Source organism: Rana temporaria, chromosome 3, assembly GCF_905171775.1.
Source record: "Rana temporaria chromosome 3, aRanTem1.1, whole genome shotgun sequence".
NCBI classification, from domain to species: domain Eukaryota; kingdom Metazoa; phylum Chordata; class Amphibia; order Anura; family Ranidae; genus Rana; species Rana temporaria.
In genome coordinates, this window is record NC_053491.1 from 82,761,359 (window position 1) to 82,787,195 (window position 25,837).

Sequence of the window (25,837 nt, forward strand, 5' to 3'; positions counted from 1 at the left end):
ACACAGGGGATGTGTATGCAAAGATCCACCTTTGTTTTTAGGGTTTCCCAAACTGAACCTTTACTTTAAACACTTTTGTGTAGGACAGTAGTAATATTCATGTTCCTCCAACAGAGAGCGCAAGCAGTTAGGTGCAGTGAGGTCATATGTGTGACACATATACTGTATAGTGGTTTTCTATGTCATATTTGAATAAGGGACACAGTTATCAATGTAATATATTAATAAGGTATGAATTTATGAAATCGGAACTGCAGCACTACTCTTTTTTGTTGTACATAGTTTCTTGATCTTTGTTAGGTACATGTGAGTATTATTCTGAAAACCACATAAGAAAAAAAAAATATATATTTTTATATATATATATATATATATATATATATATATATATATATATATATATATATATATATATATATATATAAATGAGAGAGAGAGAGAGAGAGAGAGAGAGAGAGTATACGCAGAAGTAGTAGACTGTCAAAAGACTGGGAACCATAAAAGTCTAGGCAAAAGGTAAAGTGAATACTTCTAGTGCCAATTTAAAAAATATACTTATTAAAGGATCACTAAAGGATTTTTTTTTTTTAGCTAAATAGCTTCCTTTACCTTACTGCAGTCCTGGTTTCATGTCCTTGTTGTTTGTTTTTGCTTTGAAGTTGCTGTAATTCTGCTGTGATCTCCACACTTTCTGGTTGTTTGTTTCCTTATAACCACAGTACTGGGAGCTTTTCACGGTGGTCTAAGCTGTCATTACTGTGTGTCTAAAACTTAACAGAACCAATCAGATTCATCTTAAAAACAAAACACTGCCCTGGATTTGTTTTTTTTTTGTTCTGTGTGTCTCTCTAGTTCACAGGAACATGAAACCAGTTTAAAAGTGAAACTAACCTACAGGCACATTATATGATTGATTTTTATCTATATTTAATCAATTTGAAAAGGAATCAGTTAACTTTTATGTCTCTATACGCTGTAAACAGTCATTTCAGCAAAAAAAAAAAAAAATTCCTTTAGTGACCCTTTAACCACTTAAGCCCCGGACCATTTGTCTGGTTAAAGACCGGGCCACTTTTTGCGATTCAGCACTGCATCATTTTAACTGACAATTTGCGCGGTCATGCAACGTGGCTCCCAAAAAAAAATTATGTCATTTTTTTCCCCACAAATAGAGCTTTATTTTGGTGGTATTTGATCAACTCTGCGGTTTTTATTTTTTTGCGCTATAAACAAAAATAGAGCGTACATTTTGAAAAAAAAGTAATATTTTTTACTTTTTGCTATAATAAATATCCCCAAAAAATATATAAAAAAACATATTTTTTCCTCAGTTTAGGCCGATACGTATTAATCTACATATTTTTGGTAATACAAATTGTAATAAGCGTTTATTGATTGGTTTGCGCAAAAGTTATAGCGTCTACAAAATAGGGAATAGTTTTATGGCATTTTTATTCATCATTTTTTTTTTACTAGTAATGGTGGCGATCAGCGATTTATATCATGACTGCGACATTATGGCGGACACATCGGAGACTTTTGACACATTTTTGGGATCATTGTCATTTTTACAGCGATCAGTGCTAGAAAAATGCACTGATTACTGTGAAAATTACACTGGCAGTGAAGGGGTTAATCGCTTTGTGTTGCTTTAAGGGTTAAGTGTGCCCTAGTGAGTGATTCTTACTGTAGAGGGATGGGCTGTGTGTGACAAAACAGTGATCACCGCTTTTCGATTACAGGAAGCGGTGATCACTGTCATTGTCACTAGACAGAGCGGAGATATGCTTGTTTACATCAGCATCTCCCCATTCTTCCTCACCGTGAGACGATCGTGGGTATCCCCGTGGCGATCAAGACCATGGGACCTGTGGTCAGGCTCACGGAGCTTGCGGCGGGCGTCCACAATGCCGCGATCCTAAAGGGGACGTATATATACGTCCTTCTGCCTGTCCATGCCATGCTGCCGACGTATATAGTCGTGCGCTGATTGGCAAGCAGTTAAGAAACATCAATAATAAGGGCTTATCATGACAACCAGCATAGCATAGGGCACTACTCTTTTTTGTTGTACATGGTTTCTCAATCTTTGTTAGGTACATGTGAGTATTATTCAGAAAACCACATAAAATATATAAAGTGAATACTTCTATTGCCAATTTAAAATATATACTCAGGCCTCGTACACACAACCGTTTTCCTCGACAGAATCCATCAAGAAACTTGGTGGCAGAGCTTTTTTGCAGAGGAAAACGGTCGTGTGTATGTTTTTCATCGAGAAAACTGTTGAGGAACTCGACGAGAAAAAAAGAGTTTTTTCTCGTCGGGAGTCTCAATTTCCTCGTTGTGTTCCTCGTCTGGCTGGTTTTCGACGAGAAACACGTTCGTGTGTATGCATAGAAACCCGCACATGCTCAGAAGGGTCGCGCCAGTGGAATCAAACTTCCCCTTTATAGTGCCGTTGTACGTGTTTTACATCACCGCGTTTGAGAACGACAAGATTTTGTCTTGACAGTGTGTACGCAAAGAAAGCTTGTCAAGTTTCTCGACAAGCCTAACAAGGAACTCGTCGAGGAAAACGATGTTTCGTTTACGACGAGTTCCTCGGTCGTGTGTACGAGGCCTCATTATGAAACAGGCCAGAACTTTAATTGAAAAAAAAAAATGTAAACAAAGGGAAAAAAAAGCAAAATCTGTGCAGCATAGGGGAGGAGGTGTGGATGCAAGGCAACATGTAATTCAGGCTGAAGATCTGCTTTAAAGAATACAAGGCCATATTACTTTAAACAAGACAAACTTTATCACATATACTTCATTTTCTTTTGTAATGAGAATGTTGCTAATAAACAGCTGAAGACCCGATGCCCTCATATATGTTGTGTTTATATTAACTTGATCCTCCAAAGCATGTTGATTGACTTTAAGTCTGAGCAGAACAGAAAAAGGAGAAGCATAACTAAAGCTGAGTTGTTTCCCTAATATACACCTGCTCAGCTACAGTATATCATGCCAGGGAGAATAAATGCCACATACATGAGCTAATAATCCAGCCCGCGTACATTCTATGCTAGGTAAAAGCTTGGCATCACCATAAAAGTTAAGGTAAACAGGAAATCTAAGTTTTATTCTCAAATAATTTTATATCGCAATATAAGGTGTAGTGGGAATCTTTAATGTTTATCAGCCAAATACATCACATTTTCAGGGTATAAAAACACGGTAAGAAAGTGGTAAATAATATAGAAAATACATAATTAAGGAGGTTAAAAAGTGTTTTGACGGAAAGAATAATAATGGGGTCTCGGAAGGAAATTCACACTTCCTTGCACCACTTGTCTGGCACACAGTACAGCCATAGATCGCTGGCCAGAAAAGCAAGTTGCAAGGAAAACGGTGCAGTCATTCATTGCCCCTCGATGAATGGCTCTTTTATGAGCTTGGCTGAAGAGGAACTAGCAAGAGTGGACAGCAAGAAGGAAATAATAACAGGTTCTACTGTAGTACATCAAATGTCACCTTCTTAGAAGAGGCACCTGGCTACAGCAGAAATGCACATTTTTACCAAGCAAGTGAATAAATTAATGTTGTGAATGCTTGTGTTTTTGAAGTAAAGTTTAGGTCACTATATGCATACTCAAAAGTCACTAGGAGGTCATACACAGGCAGGATAAAAACCAGAATGCAGATCATACTTACAATTAGGGCTGTTACTGATTAAAATTTTCGTGTTCGATTGATCAATATTTTTTTAATCCATTAATCGACTATTTTCGATTAATTATAACGCACATACATTTTTCGGATCACCAACATATATAGTCCCCACTGTAATATCCACAGACATCTCCCCCACTGTAATATCCACAGACATCTCCCCCACTGTAATATCCACAGACATCTCCCCCACTGTAATATCCACAGACATCTCCCCACTGTAATATCCACAGTTGCTGCATTTGTAATTTCCAAAAGCCAATATTAAGGAATAGTAGCGGTGAAAAACACTTGAGGGTTTAACCAATCATGTTTTGGGGCGTGATAAGGGGTGTGTCCTAAGCCTGCATATTTTTGCTGATAGGTGTCCCTCATTCCCATCTCAAAAAGTTGGGAGGTATACGTGTTATATAAGAGATAATTCAGCTTTACTTTGTATTGGAAGGTACTCAGGCCAGGCATACCATGCCCATATAAATATAGCCTAGAGAATTAACTTTTTTTTATATTGCAATGTATTGCAATACATCTGTTGTGGCCATATTTTGATCTTGATAAAAACAGCCTATACAAAGTGAAGAAGATGAATTATCTCTTAACATACACAGACATATCTTTCCAGTAATAGTTGTCCAACTTTAGAGAAATATATAAATCAAAATGCTCCTCCTAACTGCTGTTACCTGTTGTTCTTCTGTTGCTTGCAACTGTATATGCCACTCTCTTCGGGTCAGGATTTTCTGTGATGTGGTGATGAGTAGGCACTGGCAGCGTATCACTCGGCGGCTTGGCCACTGGCTGCACTGAGTAGGCGGCGCCGCTGGATCTACTCAACATGTACACAGGCAGGCAGTCAATCACTGAATAGGAGCGGCGGAACTGCCGAGCAGCCGAGCCATCTGATCCGATGATCGGGCCGAGGGTGAGGGAGGGACTTCAGATGTGTCAGGACAGAGAGCCGCCGGCTGACTCAGAAAAAAAGTCAGCGACGGCCAGTGCATCTGGCAACTACAACACCTTTGTGACGATTCCAGGGGGGGCAATTTCCCCTCTTGCTCCTACCTGCAGACGCCCATGATTCAAACCCCTTTGTGTCAATTTGTGTGCATGTTATCAGGCCAAAATCACCAGGGTATGTAAACTTTTGATCAGGGTCATTTGGGTAGTTTCTATTGCCATTAGGATATAAAGAGAGTAAACACGGTTGATTGATAATAAATGGCTTCGGCCAAACACTAACCATGAGTAAAAAAAAAGTTTTTGTGTAATCATTCATATTCTCTGAAAAATTATCAAGAAATCATAAATTCTGCCAGGGTATGTAAACTTATGAGCACAACTGTAAATGATCTTTAACATGCTTTTTCGTTGGGAATGGAGTCTTGCGTGGTGAGCGTGCATACGTTAATGCCAGTTGAGTACATTACTTATTGTTTTCTTTAAAACAATTGTACCTGCTAATTCCAGGTCTTTCTGAAACCTTCCACAAGTGGTCCTTGTCTCTTGGACAACTCTTATGACAACTATTATCACCCCCTCACTGCTCCCGAAAAAACTCCAGTTTTTAAAACTTTTTTTTGCATTGATACATGTCCCCTGGGACAGGTCCCGGGTCCCCCAAACACTTTTTATGACAATAACTTGCATATAAACCTTTAAATTAGCACTTATGATTTTTCATGTTCGTGTCCCATAGACTTAATGGTGTTTGTGTGTGTTTGTCTGAATTGTTTGCCTGTTCGCAAGTTCTGGCGTGAACTGAATTATTGCAATTTCCAATAAAAGTTAATCCAATCCAATCAAATGTCTTCCTAAATTTTGGCCAAAATGTATTCTGCTCCATGTTTTTTGATTAAAAAAAAATCCCACTACATGTACATTGATTGGTTTATCTGACAGTTATATCGCCTGCAAACTATGAGATATATACTGGATTTTTTATTTATTTATTTATTTGTTATACTACTATAGGCAGTGATTAGCGACTTATAACGGGACTACGATAGTGCGGAGGGCAAACTAACACTGGGGGACTGAATAACTGCCACTGACATCCCCAGTGACATCAATGCAGTGGTCAGTGCTAATAATTTTCACTGTACTGACACTGGGTAGGAAGGGGTTAACATCTAGGGCAATGAAAGGGTTAAATGTGTGCAGGGCCACTGATAGGGAGAGGGGGCACCAGTCCTCCTGTAGGGGGCCTGAACAGCAGGGGGAATTGGTGCGAAGGGGCATTTACAGAAGGATGCCCTTTGCGGTTCTCTGCAGCAGCTGAAAGCCAGTTTCTCCCTCTCCTGCTGGCTTTCAGCTGCTGCAGGTAGAGACACAGACACAGGGCATGGTTCCTATAATTGATTCCCTGACAGCAATCCCCCGCCCTGTTCTGCCTACTTCTGATCCCCCCCATGTGCCCCCCCTGTCAATGTGACACCCCCCCCCTCCGCAGCTTCAGGATTCCCTGTCCTGTAAAAAAAATAACAAATTATGAAAAAATTATAATTAAATATTGTAATAAATAATTTTTATTTCAAATATTTTATTAAAGTTAAACAGGAATACAATCAATTCATGTATATATACATGGGGTTGTACAATAAAAAGAGAATTCAGAATAACAGATATATAGTGGCATAAAATATAATACTATTATCCCCATATATTCTAGCATCATAATGTCAAAGAGAATTAAATATAAATGACAAATAGGAAGATAATACATCACTATATCAATAGCCTGAAAATATAAAGCACAGATGAATCAGAAATTACATAACGATGTAGTCTGATCACATTGATGTGAATGAAAAGATAAAAGACTGATATAGTGTAGTCTTAACTAAATGTGGTAAGGAATAATAATAATAATAATAATAAAAAAAAATATATATAGGGGGTATTTAGCACATAGTGAAAGTATTCAGTAAACTAAAACAAAAGGTAGGGAAAGATTTCAGAGGAAAAAACGTAAAAACTTATAGGCAAGCGCTCAAACCGAGTGGGAAAAGGAATGTGTGGGGGTTCCAATCTCTTCAGGTGATTTATTTCAATGAAGAATAAAACATTCAAAGTAGTCGTAACAATTGCAAATACAAGGAACAATTAAGCTAATACGTCTGTAAACCTTGATGAATTCTTAAAGTTAATCCAACATGACCAAGTGGATCTATATTTTGTCGGGTTATCATTGGCTTGGTGAATCAAGTCCTCCATCTCATAAATTTGTTGCACGCAGTTAATCCAGTCAGTTAGTGTAGGAGGATTAGCCTTCTTCCAAAAAAGAGGGATGCATTGTTTTGCAGCATTTATGAGATGGAGTATCAGTGATTTTCTATAGGTGGATTGAGGTAATAATGTATGGTGTAGTAGATATTGAGCAGGAGAAAAGTCCAATGTGTAAGTTGAGATTTGGATAATTGCCTCATGTACCTTTTCCCAGAAAGGTTTAATGATGTTGCAGTTCCACCAAATATGGAGTAATGATCCCAAAGTGTTGTTGCATCTCCAACATATAGGGGAGACAGTTGGATAATAGACATGTAGACGTTCAGGAGTACGATACCATCTAGAATATAATTTGTAGTTATTTTCCTGGGCCGAAATGTTAACAGATCCCTTATGAATATGTGTAAATATATTGTCCCAGCCAGATTCTAAAAGTTGTAATTGGAGTTCATTTTCCCAACTTTTATTAATTTTGTTGGAGTTTTGTAACATGGTACTAAAAAGAATTGAATAAACTGATGAAATTAGGTGTCTCTGAGGAGTCTTGGCAGTACACAATTTTTCAAATGGGGTTAGTTCCCTGTACCATTGTGAAATAGGCCTTTTGCTTTGTAAAAAATTTCGTATTTGTAAGAATTTAAAGAAGGGAATGTTATTATTTGGAAATGGGGATGACAACATGTCATATACAATGGAATTGTCTTTGAAAAAATGATGTGCTCTCAGTGTTCGTTTCGGGTCTAGTGGATTTGTTTCAGTGCCCATAAATCCGGGTTGAAAGTCAGGGTTACCATCCAAAGGTGTTAATGGGCCAGGAGAAGGAAGCATGCAGAGTGTATTATTTGATTTTTTTAAATATAGGAGTGTAGGTCCTATCAGTGGATGGGATAGGCAATCCTTAGGAATGGATTTGAAAGATATCCATGGCAGGTGGGAAAGGGGAATTTGTGTAGAAAGATCTTCAGTGGCAATCCAGTCTTTGGTGTTAGGCCCCGTACACGCGTCCGAGGAACTCGACGGGCAAAACACATCGTTTTGCTCGTCAAGTTCCTTGTGAAGCCGCCGAGAATCTCGGCAAGCCAAGTTTCCTCATTGACTAACGAGGAAATAGAGAACATGTTCTCTATTTGGCCCGACGAGATCCTCATCGGCTTCCTCGGCCAAAAGTGTACACACCATCGGGTTTCTCGGCAGAATACGGCTCCGATCGAGTTACTGTGTACGGGGCCTGAGTGTGTAGATGGCAGTGATATGACATGCTGAATGGTATTTTCGAATATCTGGGAGGCCGAGTCCCCCTTTTAATTTGGGAAGAATCATTCTATCCCAACCTATTCTAGGAGGTTTGGAAGCCCAAATAAAGTTTCAAAAAATAATTTTTAAAACTTATAAAATAAAATAATTCAAAAATGTTCAACATTAAAAAAAATTTTTTATAAAATGTAAAAAACTATTGAAACATGGCTAATTCACAAAGGTCCTCTGTTATGTTTGTGTCCACTAATAATTATTTTAGTGTAATTTTAGTGAAAATATTGCCTTGATATATTTGGGGTGGGGGTTATGACCTGCCAGGTAGGCTGTACGGGGCCCCTATGATTTCTAACAGCAGCCCTGAATGTGTGCCCTATTATGTGTAATGTGTGTGATATGTGCTGTTTTTACTAAGAATCTTGTTGTTCCCCCCCCCCTGGTTAGTGGGGGGGGAAAAGCAGCAAGATCAACTGTTCTGAGAATCACTGAGCTGATCAACAGGTGTCAGCAGTCAATCATTGGCTGAGACCCGCAGATCGGCTTGTGCTGTGTTGTACGAGGTTCGTGATCCAGCACGTTAGGCGGTCGGCAAGTGGATATAGTGGTTATTTTGCAGTATCCTGAAATTCCTCAATCAGGAAAATGCTGCAATATTGACACTAGATAGAGTTGACGATTAGAGCAAATAAATATTTTAAGACACATTGCAGCAATTATTCATGACAGCTGGGGAGAATGTGGAGGCAGTGCTACTCACGGTCATATCTGGTGGTCATGCCCTTTTATTCAAAAATATTGGCAGACAGTTATTAGTATGGCATCTATAATACAAAAATATATAATTCAGTTTGATTCTTGGGTTATTCTATTTCACCATACTTCACAATCAATATCTAGAGGCATTCACACAGCATATATATATATATATATATATATATATATATATATATATATATATATATAGACCCCTTAGGGCACAGGTGTCAAACACAAGGCCTGTAGGCCAAATTATGTGACCCTCACACCTCTCTTGCAGCTGCAGAAGAGCTCCAGCCCTCCTCTAGTCCTTCTCCAGACCCTTACTTTCTGCTTTCAAGCAATGCATCCAGCTTCTTCCCAGGAGCAGCATAAGGAAAGGGGGGTGCACTGTCTCTTAAGGGAGAGTAGGGGACTCAACCTCTGATGGTGGGGTGACCCTTGATATCTAATGTAAGGGGAGGGGATGCGCTGGACATCTAATCTTACAGATACAACCGACCCTTTTGAAGGCAACCATAATGCTGATGCGGCCCACAATGAAATTGAGTTTGACACCCCTGTCTTAGGGTCTACATTGTACAATTGTCCTCTAGATTTACCAAAACCATATCAGACCTAAACACTTTCAATTTGTATGTGCTCAGGCAGGCCCTAGCACTACATAGTTGAAGGTAATTGAATAGTTGAAGGAAATATAGAACTAGAATAGTTGAAGGAAATTGAATAGGAAAATTGTGTAATGTATGGCCAGCCTTAGTAATGAATCCTGAAAATATCAACAAAGATAAATGATTGCATTGAAATACAGATCTCCCTTTAGTGACTGACTTATGTCCCGTACACACGATCGTATTTTCTGTCGGAAAAACCTTGAATGGCTTTCCCGACGGAATTCCGCTCAAGCTTGTCTTGCATACACACGGTCACACAAAAGTTCTCTGAACTTTTGTCCGTCAAGAACGCGGTGAAGTACAACACTACGACGAGCTGAGAAAATGAAGTTCAATGCTTCCAAGTATGCGTTCAATTGTTTCCGAGCATGCGTCAGAATTGTGCAGGTCGGAATTGCTACAGATGAGCGGATTTTCCGATAGGAATTTTTTTTTCCGTCAGAAAATGTGAGAACCAGCTCTCAATCTTTTGTTGGCGGAAATTCCGACAGCAAAAGTCCAATGGAGCATTCACACGTGCAGGAATTCTTTGAGTATAGCCTCATGTAAACAGATTAATAGTCGTTATGGGTGTACCATCATCCCGGAAAGTATGAAACAACAAAGGAGATGGGGAAAAGAGGGAACAAGGGACAGTGGCTGAAGCTGACCCCAAAACATTCCCTCCCCCTAGAAATTAAGGACTGTCTTGGTACGATAAAATTGACATGCATGTAGTGTAAAAGGAAAATGTATTACATATAAAAGATTATACAATTGATACATAATTAAAATTGAAAAAACAGAAGCCTGGAGTGGCTCTAGGCAATTTCTGTAATTACAGACATATGGAATGGTCTAAGTCTCGACTAGTTTCGTGGTATAACCACTTCTTCAGGAGAACCACTCTATAAAACAAACAATACAGTAAAAACAAGGAAATTGGTATGAAAAAATACAGTGTAAAAGTTAATGAAGATAATAATAATAATAATAATAATAATTGGCTTACCCAATTTATGGTGGCCATGCGTGGCACCAAACCGCCAGAACCATTGATCCCACGTGGTGGACTGGGGGGATGTACGAGGATCTCTAAGGGGGGCATAATATGGATAAGAATTATGGTGAAGGGCATTAATGGAAAGGGGGGGAAGAGGAGGGAAAGGGAAGGAAATGGGGGGAGGGGGGGAAGAAGGGAGAGAAAGGGGAGAAGGACCAGCCGTGTGAAAAAGGAAGTGGGATGGAGGGGAGGGAGGGGGGGAAACAGGGCGGGAAGGAAGAAGGAAAGGGGGAGGGGAGTGGGTGGGAGAAGAAAGAAGGAGGAGGGAGGGGGGTGAGAAGGGGAGGAAAGAAAGGGAAAGTGCCCGACACCTAAGATAAATGGCGCCAATTAAAGTAGCAATGCAACCACAATTGGCTCACCAAATGGTAAAAATAATGAAGATACCAAGCCATATGATGGTTGATGATATTACGTGGGCAGAGACACAACGAAGGTACGTCCACTTTAAACTGCTAGCATACATAAAAGGTATGTATAGATCTGGCAGACCAAGTAGCTGCCCAGACCAGAGCATACACGGTCGGAATTTCCGTACAAAAGCAAACATCAGACTTTTGCTGTCGGAATTTCCGATCGTGTGTACGGGGCATAACATTTATTTTTACATATTTAAAATAATTCTAACAATATGGAAAAGCAAGTATGCAGTGTACAAATGTGAAAGACCTGTAAGACAATGAATACAAAAGCATTGTATCAAAATATTCTTTGTGAATCGTGTATTTTGTTCCTATAGTTTTGTATTAGCGGCAACCGGTCACAATGTTCTTGTCACCTTTAGGTTCAGATGACGAATGTGTTTTATTGGCTGCCAGCTTGTGTGGCATAAAATAGAAAGTTCTATGCATGCCATACAGAACTCTACAATGAGATGTCAACCTGTCTGACAGACTGAGCATTGTGTCTGTCACTTCTTAAATATAGAAATTCCTAGCAACATTTGGAACTCAGGTTGTCTGAGAGCTTCAGTTTGCATTAGAAGCAAAATGTGTTGGAAATTTGAATTCAATTAAGATTTTTTTTTGTCTTCTATAAAAAAATTATACTATTGTGGACAACGGTAGTAAATAGTTCATGCATTTTTCATTTCAAACGCTTGTAAGTCCTAAAAGAAGAAACGTAGTGGTTTGTGTATTTTGTTTTATGTTATTTTATTTATTTATTTAGAGTGTCATATGACATGTGCCCAGTGTTCAGGCCCAGAACCAACAGACTGCATCCAATGCCAAGACCGGCTCATGTTTGACCAGCAAAGCCACATGTGTGGAGTAAAAGGAGAAGGAAATTGCCCGCCCGGGACTTTTCTTGAAGATGATGCGTTCACCTGCAGCTCATGTGATAAGACATGTGACTCATGTGATGGTCCCTCCTCCAGGGAATGTCTGACATGTTCTGTACCCTTCTATCTTGACAGTAAGTATCAGTTTATTGCTTTATCAATACATTTACAAAGTATTACTAAACCCACAACAGTAAAATCAGTCTGTATATGCAGTAAAACATGCATGTTCTACTCACTGTGGAACCTAAGGGCTCTTTCACACTGAGCGCCCGTACAGGTCCGTCTGTCAGTTTTTTTTGCGGACCTGTACGGGCGCTCCGTGCTCCCCTATGGAGCCGCGGATGTCAGCGGTGACATGCCCGCTGACATCCGACCCGCTCCGATCCGCCAAAGTGTGACGGAGGAAAAACCTACTTTTCCTTCCGTGTGGCGGATCAGGTGAACACGGACATACGGTCCGTGTTCATCCGATCCCCCCACAGTGTGCGGGAACCGCCCTGTCAACGGAGTGATCCCCGCTGAGCAAGCGGAGGTGCACGGGGCGGATCATTACTGATCCGCCCAGTGTGAAAGAGGCCTTAGGGTTTAATCCTCTGCATTTTGTAAAACGGATGTTTGATCGTGTCTTCTCTGATCCTCCCCTTCTTTTTTTGTCTCCAAAACATGTCCAGATAAGACAGAGTGGAGTTAGGCTGCACATGCTAAGTTTGGTGTGTATTGCTATAGGGTTTTTTTTCTTGGATGAGTGCATGTGATCAGCACAGGGCCAATCAGCACTGTCCAGATATAGGGTCAGGGGTCCTTGATCCGGATAGGACAGCCAGTGCATTATGAAAAATCCTCCTACAATCTTTAACCAGGCACTGATAGTCACAAGACTGATACATACTGCTAATGAGAAAAGATATTTAGCAGTTTATATTTACTAAAATAATTGCATTTCCATGTTTTGTGTACTGTGGGAGACCAGATATAGGGAATACTGGGTTTAGTAACACTTTAATGCTCATCCCTTCTACTTATGTCATGATTTTTGTAGTGCACTGGTCTAGCTGTGGTATCTTTTTTCTCTTACTACCGCCTCTTCTTATTGGTTTATATCTTGTGCTTTTGTTACTACCATCAAAATTACACTATGGTATTGGCATGGAACTTTTAAGGCACAGCATTCATTAGTTTGTAAAAACACATTTTTATTGTTTATATTTGTTTTTAAAAACACCAATATATATATGTGTTCTTATTACACAACAGGGGAACATCATAATAAAATACCAAAATTGTACAAAAGTCAATATAGCCATCAATATAGACTTTATGCATCTATGCCAGAGATATGCAATTAGTGGACCTCCAGCTGTTGCAGAACTACAAGTCCCATGAGGCATAGCAAGACTGACTGCCACAAGCATGACAACCAGAGGCAGATGCATGATGGGACTTGTAGTTGGGGGTCCTCTATTTGCATATGCCTGATCTATGCAATCTAAATAAGACAATACATTGTCAACAATCACATCTTACATAGTCACTTGAATAAAAATTCTCAACCCCCATACCAATGGAGGAAAGGAGGGGGAAAAAGAAGGAAGCAAAAAAAGTACAACCTCCCAAAAGGGCCACAGGGAACCCCCATGTACACAGCTGCCCACCAGCCTGAAGTCCTCCACCCTCTCGTTCTATAGAGGCTTGGGTATAATATTGTATACAGAGATAAGGGTCGCTCAGCAGGTACAATGAAAAACTCCTCTCAACCGTAATAAAAACTTTATTTACCTTGTCACTATTGCAAAGAGTTAAAACTGCTGTTTTATCCTATTAATGAGATGTGTTTACTCTTATGAAAAAGACAAAGGTTTTTTTTTATGAAAGGCAAATTCACTTTGCACTACAAGTGCACTGAATGTGCACTTGGAAGTGCAATTGCTGTAAATCTGAGGGGTAGATCTAAAATGAGGGGAAGCTCTGTTGATTTTATCATCCAATCATGTGCAAGCTAAAATGCTGTTGTTTATTTTCCTCTCATGTCCCCCTTGGATCTAAATCGACTGTACTTCCAAGTGCACTTTCAGTGCAATTTGAAGTGCACTTGTAGTGCAAAGTGGATTTGCCTTTAGTAAATAACCCCCAAAGTGTCAGGTTTCTGTAAGGCCCCGTACACACGACCGAGTTTCTCGGCAGAATTCAGCCAGAAACTCGGTTCAGAGCTGAATTCTGCCGAGAAACCCGGCCGTGTGTACACTTTCAGCCAAGGAAGCCGACGAGGACCTCGGCGAGGGAAAAGAGAACATGTTCTCTATTTCCTCGTTGTTCTATGGGAGAACTCGGCCCGCCGAGCTCCTCGGCGGCTCCAGGACTGAACACGCCGAGGAACTCGATGTGTTTGGCACGTCGAGTTCCTCGGCCGTGTGTACGGGGCCTAAGGAGTAGATGTACATTAATATGTCTGGAAGCAGATTTTATTCTCTCTGATAACTATAAATTGCTTTAGAAAAATTGGAAAAAGGGGAGAAAAAAGAAACGCCCCTTTTTATGGTATAGTAACCTTATAGGAACTATATCACGGCTTATCGAATGGTATAACTGAAAATGATGACTATCCACCCTAATGGTATGGAAACAGTGCAAACTACAATTGCAAAGTGCACTTGGAAGTGCAGTCACTGTAGATCCGAGGGGGACATGCAAGGATAATAAAAAACAGCATTTTAGCTTGCACATGATTGGATGATAAAATCAGCAGAGCTTCCCCTCATTTCAGATCTACCCCTCAGTTACAGCGACTGCACTTCTAAGTGCACTTCCAGTGCAATTTCAAGTGCACTTTGCACTTGTAGTTTGCACTTGTAGTGCAAAGTGGATTTGCCTTTCGTAAATAACCCCAGACAAATGTTTTCTGCTCAGAATGAATAGTCCCATAATGCAGCAATAAAAAACTGATGACATTGTCAAATTAATTTTATAGAGATATAGAAAGGAGGTATTTTCTTTTTTTTATATCCTAATATTTAAACATGCCTTGGCCGGATGGATAAGGGATTAAGATTTAACAATATCCCAAGTTGGTAATCCACTGATTCAACTACATCTTTAATATATTCATGGAGTCTGGAAGGGTAAATAAAGATATCTGCTATATGGCATGAAAAAGACATGCCTATACTTCCAATGAATCTAATTGTAATTCATTAGGAGATAGCCATACCTGCAGCAGCTGTGGGCATGGTCCGGGCAGAGGATTCAGACCATCAACAAAGATGGCCGCAGATGCTTTCTGGCTTGCACCCGGCATCCACGTCACAAGGACAGATCGCTTGATGTAAAAGTGCATCCAATGTTCAACTGAGACTGGCGCTCACAACGGCAACAGCTGGGCACCGGAGGTGGGCGTGCCAAATACAAGCCCACAAATCACCATTCACCAAGGTGGTGTCCTGTTCCCACTAGAGAAAAATACCACTCCCACTCCATTAGGAAAAGGGGAAGGCCTCGCTCCCCATAGGGTCCAGCTCCAGGAAAGGTCCATGAAAACATGGATGAGCGAGTTTGGGGTGGAGGAACTTGACTGATGTGCACAAAGTCCTGACCTCAACCCAAAAGAACACCTTTGGGATAAATTAGAGCGGAGACTGCTAGCCAGGCATCTCATCCAACATCAGTGCCTGACCTCACAAATGTGCTTCTGGAAAGATGGTCAAACAGTCCCATAGACACACTCCCAAATCTTGCGTACAGCCTTCCCAGAAGAGATGAAGCTGTTATAGCAGCAAAGGGTGGGCCAACTCAATATTGAACCCTATGGACTAAGACTGAGATGCCATTAACCTCCCTGGCGGTATGATTATTTCAGAAAAAAGGTGCTGAAAGCGGTACCATTTTTTGCAAGGAAATTTGGCGTTTTATACTGTAGGCCTGTCATTTTTAGGAATAACTCACTTAAATCTGACCAAACAAGAGTCTAATAGGCATCCCGGGTATGACATTTTTTTAAAAACAAAATTATAAATTATAATATAATAAATAATTATAAATAATTATAACAAATAATAATATAATTCTAATAAAAATTGTTCAATAATGTAATCAACTCAAAATCACTGAAATTTGCTCAGTTGCAGAATTGTTGCTGTCATTATTTTATTTTTTATGACGAATTTCCCCGCAAATCGCTATCGCACAATTCTGCAAGTGATTATAATTTATTGCTGTTTTCTAGCTGCTCTAAAACCATTTTTGACATAAAGGGACACTTTTGGTTGCTATGGACAATCTACAGTTTGCAGGGAGAAAGAACCGTTTTTATTATATAAAAGAACATGTAGGGCACTGGGCAGACCACTAGGGACAAGGGGGGTGTGTATTTTTTACATGCAGTACTGTAATCTATAAGATTACAGTATACTGTATGTATAGTGTTTGTTTACTTTTTTGAATTTGGCGCCGATCTCCGCCCCCGTGCAACGTAACGTCGCAGGGAACAGAGATCGACGGCACACGGGGACACTTTGTGAATCGAGCGAGGTCCCGCTCGCTCACACAGCGCGGTGGCATCGCTGGATCCAGGGACAAGGTAGGCCAGCGGGCGCTGCAGGCTCTGCATAGCTACCCCGAGCGTGACTCGGGGATACCGATTTTAGCACAAAAGATCACCCCCGAGTCACGCTCGGGAATACCGCCAGGAGGGTTAAAGTTCATGTGTGTGTAAAGGCAGGCATCCCAAAACTTTTGACAATCTATTGTATATAGAATTTTATTTTATTTTTTTGTCCTTGCTTTTATATATTTAGGATTGTTTTTTGTCTCATAATCATCCTTTGGAATAGCCATCTAGTGGTCCTACTGATAATATGTATCTGTTCTGTGACCTAACCGGTCCATATACGGCTGTTTTTATTGTCAGCGTGTACTCCCACGCTCGCCAAAGGAAGCTAATACACATTTAGAAAGTATTCTGAGTTTCACCCATCTATGGTTGACAAGATTTTAGTGAGTCTGACATTGATAATTACATTTTTTGTATATTATTATGTATATCAATTCTGTTGTTTGTGGCTAATAGCTATGTTTGTATATATTTGGAAACTACTCTTATGATCGCCTCACCCTCCTGAGGAAGTGGTGTTCTGTGAAACATGTCGAGGAAAAGGAAATTTGGAACCCTCTTATTGTGTATACAATTGACCTTTTGTGAGGTTTCTTGGTTTATGTGATTTTATCTAATATAAGGGGAGTTCTTTCTAATATAAGGCTTTGTACACACGACCATTTTGCTCAACAGAATCCATCAAGAAACTTGGTGGCAGAGCTTTTTTGCTGAGGAAAACGGTCGTGTGTATGTTTTTCATCGAGAAAACTGTCGAAGAAATAGACAAGAAAAAAAGAGAACAAGTTCTCTTTTTCCTCGACGGGAGTCTCAATTTCCTCGTCGTGTTCCTCGTCCGGCTGGTTTTCGACGAGAAACACGTTCGTGTGTATGCTAAGAAACCCGCACATGCTCAGAATAAAGTATGAGACGGGAGCGCACCTTCGGTAAAAGTAGCATTTGTAATGGAGATAACACATTTGTCACGCTGTAACAGTCTGAAAAGTGCAAATAGTCTCTTAGGCTCCATTCACACTAATGCTTTTTTTGATGCATTTTGCAGAAATGCAGGGACATTTTTTAACATGGTATCCTATGTTCACATCAATGCTTTTTTGTGCTTCTGCGTTTTTGGAAAGGGTCAGGGACTTTTTTTCCTGCAAAAAGCAGTGTTTTGCATGTAATAGAAGTCAATGGACTTGCATCCAAAACGCAAGTACCGCGTTTTTACTGCGTTTTTACCGCGATTTTGCCGCGATTTGTTTTTTTTTTTACCTGTTTATAGCTGGTTGTTAAATGAAATGTAAAAAAAATAAAACTGATGTAAAAAAAATTAAAACGCAAATCACGGCAACATCGCGGTAAAAACGCAAGTCAAAAAACGCAGCAAGCACCGCAAAAAGCACTGCAAAAACACTCAAAAGCAACATGCATAGGTGTGAATCGAGCCCAACCAAACTTTTACTTAACACGCAGTAACATGAGATTAGCAAAAGCAGCCCCAAGGGTTGTGCCAGTGGAATCAAACTTCCCCTGCCGTACACGGTGTTGTACGTCACCGCGTTTGAGAACGAGGAGATTTGGTCTTGACAGTGTGTATGCAAAGCAAGCTTGTCAAGTTTCTCCACAAGCCTAACAAGGAACTCGTCGAGGAAAACGATGTTTCATTTACGACGAGTTCCTCGGTCATGTGTACGAGGCCTAAGGGAAATTCTTTCTATTATATTTATTGTGGGAATAACAACTATTATATGGGTCCTAATTTTTATTTTATTTATGATTTAGTTAATAAAAAAAATACTTGTTTTTAGTTCTTGGGGGTGGCTAAAAAGTCTAATGATTGTAATATAATATGTTTCTATGTATTATGGGATGCTCTGCCCCTGTTATTGTATGATTAGATGAATCTCTATTATATCCCCACTGTAAAGACCTTTGTTAAACATTTTCCAGTATTAGATTTTGCAATATTAAATGCATACATGCTAAGTATTGTGTATATGTAATAGAATATTCTTTGCATTGTTTATTGTTACTGATTTTTATCCATATCATTCAATACCTTTATCAAGCGTATGCACTGCACATTCAACAGTGTAGCCTACTGGTTGTTTATGTTAATGCAATACAACTGATGGTAAGCTGTCATATGTACATTGTACCATGTAGCTCTATTCACACCAGTGCGATTTCACATGCTTCTTGTGTTGCACAGAATCGCATGGCAATGGAAATCACTTCAATAGTGCCTGTTCACATCAATGCAACTCAGCATGGTGCAATTCTGAAAAATGTTCCTGTAATACTTTGGGGAGATTCCAAGAGAATTTTCATCCCCATATAAAAAATAAACGTTATCCACGTTGCACTACATAATCGTGCTAGAAAAAAAAAAAGAAGAAGAAAATGTCTAACCAATTGCTATCAGATAATTATATGATACCTGTATATTGCCAATCAACAAATTATATATTAACACAATAATAAACACTGTTCCTCCATTCTGAAATAATCAGTAACTGTAGTAAAATTTCCAATTTATTACTAGAATAATGAAAAGGAGCATTTGTTATGATTCAACAAAGACAGCTTTTTTTCACATACTTAAATAAAGATGTCTAAAGGTTATTTTGTAGTGAATTACAGTGAAACCTTTGGATTGCAAGTAATGCGGTAAACGTGCGTTTCGTAATACGAGCATTTAAAAAAAAAATCCTGACTCGGTTTGCGAGTGTTGTCTTGCAAAACAATCAGGATTCGAGCCAAGGCGGTGTGCAATACTGTATTTGGGGAGAGGTGCGGGGTGCCAGAGCTGAGCAGAGCTGAGCGGAGACGATCAGAGCCGTTCGTAAATACTCAGAAATACTTGAAAAAACTCAGTTCCCGAGCCTTTATGAGGTTTTCCGAGTACAGCCAAGCTGTCCCTGAGCCTTTCCGAGTATTTCCGAGGCTCTTCGGAGCCCCCCCCCCCCCTCTGGCCACATGCGGTATTGCATGCCATAGAAGTCAATGCGGAACAAATTATTTTTTCCATTGACTTCTATGGGGAAACTCGCTTTGATATACAAGTGCTTTGTATTAAAAGCATTCTTCTGGAATGGATTATGCTTGAAATCCAAGATTCAACTGAAGAGCAATTTTAAGCATCAGCTATAGATAATGTTGACAAATATTATTCGAAGATGGTATTTGGTACTAACTGCTTCTAAAAAAAGTGATAACACTTTTGAAGTGACACACAAACAAATAACATAGGAGGGTGTAGGAATGCTTATAGCCGAACGTGTCCTTTTGGGTGGAGCTCCACTTTAAGGATATACATTCTCTCTAATTGTCCTGATTACTATTGTCACCAGAAATTAAAGTGAGGGTAAATGTAAAAAATGTTGCCAGCAGAACAGGAATAGAGGGGAACTCTTTCAATGGTGACATGTTTCCATGACAGTTGTCTAAGGCCCTTTTCAATATGACGCAGATGGCAAAAATAAAAGCTGACAGAAAGTTTTAACTATTCCCTACTGAAAATCTAGTTCTGCTTTAGATATATGCCTATAACTCACATCTTTGTATGACTTTACAGAAAGAACATGTGTAAAGCAGTGTCCCAGTGGAACATACAACACCACTGAGGAGGCAGATGGAATGACACTTGGATTTTGTTCAGACTGCCACCAAGTATGTACAACATGCAATGGAGGTTCAGCTAAAGACTGTGACATGTGTGCAACTGGATACTATAAACTCCTTCACCTGTGTATTCTACATTGCCCCCCCGGGTAAATATATCCTTCTGATACCTTTTATATTGTTGTGCTTCTAGTTTAATATTCTTAAACACCTATATATAATATTTCCCCAACTGTAACTATATAGCTGTATAATTTTACATCTTCCTTATCTTAGGACCACCTGCAGTTTTCTTGTATATGTATATCACTCCCTGCAAGTCTATATATTTAAGGTGACCATGCCCACTTTTACAGGGGGTGAGGATAATAACTGCATGCAAAGCCCACCATGTTGGATTTGGCCAATTTGTGCTAACAGTGGGAGGAGCTCAAAGGGGTACTTTGCTTTGGATCATGGGTGCAGGCACAGGTGTGTGCACTGCAGGTCATTGTCAAAAGTAAGGGCAAGGGGAAAAAATTTATTTTTTCCTACCTCCTGCACCAAAAACTTCACAAGCTGTGAGGAAAGGGACTGGGAAGACTATGTATTATCGTTAGGTGACATCATCAATAACCTCAGACACATCCGTGGGGCAGACACTCCTCTCCACTGTCTTCTCCTGCTTCAGGCCGATCACAGAAATGTTGCTAAAATGGATTACTCTGCAGTCTCTGGGGCCAGGGCACCCTTATTAAAGTTTGAAAGATATCAGGGACACGCTCTTTTAACTGTGGATTAAATCAGGTGGATTTTTTCCCTACGGGACACATCTATCTATTCATCTCAGCTAATTATTTGTAGTAATGGCTAGGAAGTATGCATGGTCTAAGAAACAAACATCGTCACATTTAATAGAATTCCATTTGGGGCTGAAAAAAGCTAGATAACACAGCTCCAGATACTGTACTAGTTGATGCCTCAGTGTAATACTGAGTCATTTTAAATTTCAGGCCCAATCAATGAACATGCAGAGGAAACTACAGAGTTACTGTTCTAATATTTCACAGGTTACAGCCTGTGTTCTGAAATACATTCAACTTCCCCTCGAGTGACAGCAGGCAAAAAAAGGGAAATGAAGAAACATCAAAGCATTGGGGAAAAGCTGTAAAGTTTTCAGCATCTCATTTATAGCGTGCAGTATATTTCCAACTAATCCATACAGAATATGAGAAGCTCACATCTCCCTTCCTCATAACTATTTCCTCCTTCAAAATGATCTCATTACAGCATACATAATGATATCAGACTGTAATAAAATACACTTGGATAAAGAAAAAAAATCTTTTTGCTGTGAAGCTCTTCAGAATTCTCTACCTCAAGTGTAGAAATGTGTACACATTATGGGATTTGTTATATGATATAAAATAAAATGTGAACGCTTCACTTTAGCAGAGAATGTTTCATACTGAACTGATATTTTATTAATAGGATATTGTACTTATTTCTATACTTGTGCCCAGACTGTGCACACTTAATATTTGCATGTAAAAGCATTTCAAAACAAGCCCTCATTCACCTATTGTCAGGGCCAAAGCGCTGTACTTCCTCCTTTAACACACCAGCGTAGTAGATTGGCTTCCCGGCGGCTAACTGGGCACTTTAGGCGTGTGCGCATACGCATGTGACCTCTCGGGGCCAATCACCAGCGTGACCGCCCTATTTAAACCAGCTCCTGTCAGTAGACAGGTTGCTGGTTTATCGTCAGCTACTTCCTGAACCTGTGTCTCTGGAAACCATTTCCTGTTGGAATTCCGTTCGACTCACCTCTCACCTGGAACCTGACTTTGGATTGCTTCACCACTCTATTGAACTCTTCTGACCCCGACCTCGGCTTGTGACCTGGACTCTGTTGTTGTTTCTCCTGCCCTTGAACCTCTTGGCTTGTGACCCGGATCTGCTGTCTTCTCTGCTCCCCGAACCTTGGCTTGCACCCCGGACTTTCCAGTTTGTTTCTTGGACTCTTTCAGGACCGGTTATCCGGCTTCAGTATCGTTTGTTCCTGTTTCCGTCTGCAGTCACCCAGAAGCACCTGTCATCTACAACCGTCACCGGTCAACGCTTCTCCACTGGCACCGGTACCGCCTCGTGCTTCCGCCACCTGTTCCAAAACTCAGTGGGCGGGCGCGCTTGGTCGTAAAGGTGAACCACCCTCGGCAGTTCGGTCTCGGTGAGTACTTGATTCCTGATAGTATAAACCAGCCGAAAACAAAAAATGTCCGAGACCGACAGGGTGCGTTCACCTTTCGAGACACTTTGCCAGCAGGTGTCCGCGCTTACCGAGGCGGTGCAGAAACTTCAGGAGGGATATGTCCAAGTCGATGGCCGTCTACAACAGTTAACTGGGTCTCCTGGGGTAGCACCCCCACCTGCTGCATCTGCTGTCGGGACTTCCTCATCACAGTCCATTCCCAGTTCAGCTGTCGGATTGATCCACCCGGAACCTCGGGTCCCTCCTCCGGAGCGTTTCTCTGGCGAACGCCGAAAATACCGGGCGTTCAAAAACGCGTGTACTTTATACTTAGACCTCCAGCCTAGAACTTTTTTCTCCGAGGCCGTGAAAGTTGGATTTGTTATTTCCCTCTTGTCCGAAGAACCCCAGGCTTGGGCGCACAGCCTAATGGAAAAACGAAGTCCGATCCTAGATTCACTGGACTCTTTCTTTGATCATATGGCTCAGTTATATGATGACCCGCAGCGTATGGCTTCTGCTGAGACCGTCCTCCATAATCTAACCCAGGGGAGGCGTCCGGTAGAGGATTATACCGCGGAATTCCGCAAATGGTCAGCTGACACCGGCTGGAATGACGCAGCACTAAAATACCAATTCCGCCAGGGACTCTCAGAAACTCTCAAGGATGAGTTGGCAAGAACCGAGGCTCCCGCTTCGTTAGAGGCCTTGATCCAGTCCGCCACCCAGCTGGACAGACGTTTACGAGAACGACGCACTGAGCGCTTCCAGACTTCACGCCCTGCTTGGGTTCCACCCAGGGTAGTTCCAGCTGCATCCCCTCCTGTGGCTCCTCAATACGGCAGTCTTCCAGACCCGGAACCCATGCAACTCGGACTGGTTCGAACCCCTCTCACCAGTGAGGAAAGACTGCGTAGACGCCAGAATAACTTGTGTCTGTATTGCGGTGCCACCGGTCATTTTCTTCGCACCTGCCCCATAAGACCGAGTAAGTTCCCAATTCAACCCGTTTTCAACCTTCATGTTTTAAATAGTTCTCAAACTCATCTTGTACTCTTCGTCTCTTTACAGCTACCGGAAAAGACCATCCGATTGCCCGATTGATCTCTTACCTGGCTCTGAAATACCTTGCGGCCGCATCTTCCCGTTATCTGAAACCGAGCTTGCGGCTCTTAAGGAATACATCGACGAAAACTTACAAAAGAACTTTATCCGACCTTCTTCTTCTCCAGCGGGGGCAGGTATCTTTTTCGTTCAAAAGAAAGACGGCTCGTTACGACCCTGTATCGACTACAGAGAACTTAACCGGATCACCATCAAAAATAGGTACCCGTTGCCTCTCATACCAGAGCTTTTTCAGAGATTTCGAGATGCCCAGGTGTTTTCCAAATTGGATCTGAGGGGTGCCTACAATCTTGTTAGAATCCGAGTCGGGGATGAATGGAAGACCGCCTTCAGGTCACGGTTCGGTCATTTTGAATATCTCGTCATGCCATTCGGGCTCTGCAATGCCCCGGCCACCTTTCAACATCTGGTCAATGATATCTTTCGTGAGTATTTGGACGATTTTTTAGTTGTATACCTGGACGACATCCTCATTTTTTCCCCTTCTCTTGAGCTTCATAGGCACCACGTCAAGAAAGTTCTTACTATCCTCAGGAAACACAAATTATTTTTGAAAGCCGAAAAATGCGAATTTGAAAGAACGACGATACAGTTTCTAGGTTTTGTCATCTCCACCGGCGGGGTCGCCATGGATCCCCAGAAGATCAAAGCCATCTTAGACTGGCCGACACCAGTGGATAAGAAGGCAGTGCAGCGGTTTATTGGCTTCGCCAATTTCTACCGGTGATTTATCGTCGGGTTTTCTGCCATCGTGATTCCTATCACCAAACTTACCCACCAAGGCAGCCATTTTCACTGGTCGCAGGAGGCTCAGGAAGCTTTTGAGAAACTAAAAAAGATTTTTTCTTCAGCACCTGTCTTACGGCACCCTGATCCAAAGTTGCCCTTTACTTTGGAAGTGGATGCCTCTGAGACAGCCCTAGGAGCCATTCTTTCACAAAGGCAAGGGTTAAAGTCCCTACTCCATCCCGTGGCCTTTGCCTCCAGGAAACTAACAACTCCAGAGAAGAATTATGACGTAGGGGACAGAGAACTCCTCGCTATCAAATTTGCCCTCGAGGAGTGGAGGTACTTGTTAGAAGGAGCAATTCACCCGATTATAATTTTTACGGACCATAAAAATCTCGAGTACTTGCGCTCCGCAAAACGTTTGAGACCTAGACAAGCTCGATGGGCTCTTTTTTTTACGATTTAATTTCCATATTACTTATAGGCCTGGTTCGAAAAATGGAAAGGCGGATGCACTTTCCAGGATGTTCCCAGAGACTCCTTGCACAGCGGAACCAAGTACCATCCTGCCTTCCCGGAATTTTCTCTTGGTTTCTGAAACTGATCTGTTAAATTCCATCAAAATTGCATCCAGAGAAATCTCGGACCCAGTATCATTGTCACTAAAGGAGCGCGATGGCTTATTTTGGCTTCAAGACAGGATCTACGTTCCCACCGAGATCAGGCAATCAGTTCTGAGCACCTTCCACGACCGTAAGTTAGCCGGTCATTTTGGGGCAAGGAAGACCTCTGAACTACTTTCCCGTTATTTTTGGTGGCCAAAATGGAAACAAGACTGTAAAACTTACATTTCTTCATGTGCAATCTGTCAACGCAACAAGGGTCCTAAAACCAAGACCTGGGGGTTACTTAAGCCTCTGCCAGTTCCAGAACGTCCGTGGGCTGATATTGCTCTAGATTTCATTGTAGATTTACCTCCATCGGAGGGCTTCACGACAATCCTGGTAGTCGTGGATCGCCTGTCTAAAATGGCACATTTTCTACCCATGGTTGGAACCCCTTCTGCTGCCGAAACGGCAAAAATTTTCTTCAAAGAAATCGTTAGGCTTCATGGGGTCCCCAAAACCATTGTCTCAGACAGAGGGGTCCAATTTACCTCTAAATTTTGGAGAGAGCTTTTCAGATCCCTGGAAGTCAAAACATGTTTGTCATCGGCCTACCACCCGCAAAGCAACGGGCAAACGGAAAGGACGAACCAAACTCTTGAACAATACCTCAGATGTTTTTGTTCTGCCTCCCAAGATGATTGGTCATCTCTATTGCCCACCGCGGAGTTTGCCTACAATAATTCTGTTCACACTACCACCAACCAAACACCCTTTTGGGCTAATTGCGGTTTTCACCCGGCCTTCCTGCCAGACCCTCTCCCGGAGATACCTGTCCCAGCTGCCCAGGAATGTATAACCACCTTACAGTCTAACTTTCGGAAACTCAGGGATGTAATGCAGCAAGCCCAAGAGGATTATAAGAAATTCTATGATAAGGGAAGGAAGGACTGTCCCTCTTTTGAAATTGGGGAAGAGGTCTGGCTCTC

The 25,837-nt window shown here is 41.2% G+C and overlaps 1 protein-coding gene across 1 annotated transcript in view; it reads left to right on the plus strand.

Moving 5' to 3' along the window:
- LOC120931412 (proprotein convertase subtilisin/kexin type 5-like) overlaps positions 1 to 25,837 on the plus strand; it is a 113,216-nt gene that overhangs the window by 49,243 nt on the left and 38,136 nt on the right. The window contains exons 11-12 of the mRNA XM_040342823.1: positions 11,836 to 12,081; positions 20,113 to 20,308. Of these exons, the coding sequence (XP_040198757.1) occupies positions 11,836 to 12,081; positions 20,113 to 20,308 (442 nt within the window). The remainder of the gene's footprint in view (positions 1 to 11,835; positions 12,082 to 20,112; positions 20,309 to 25,837) is intronic.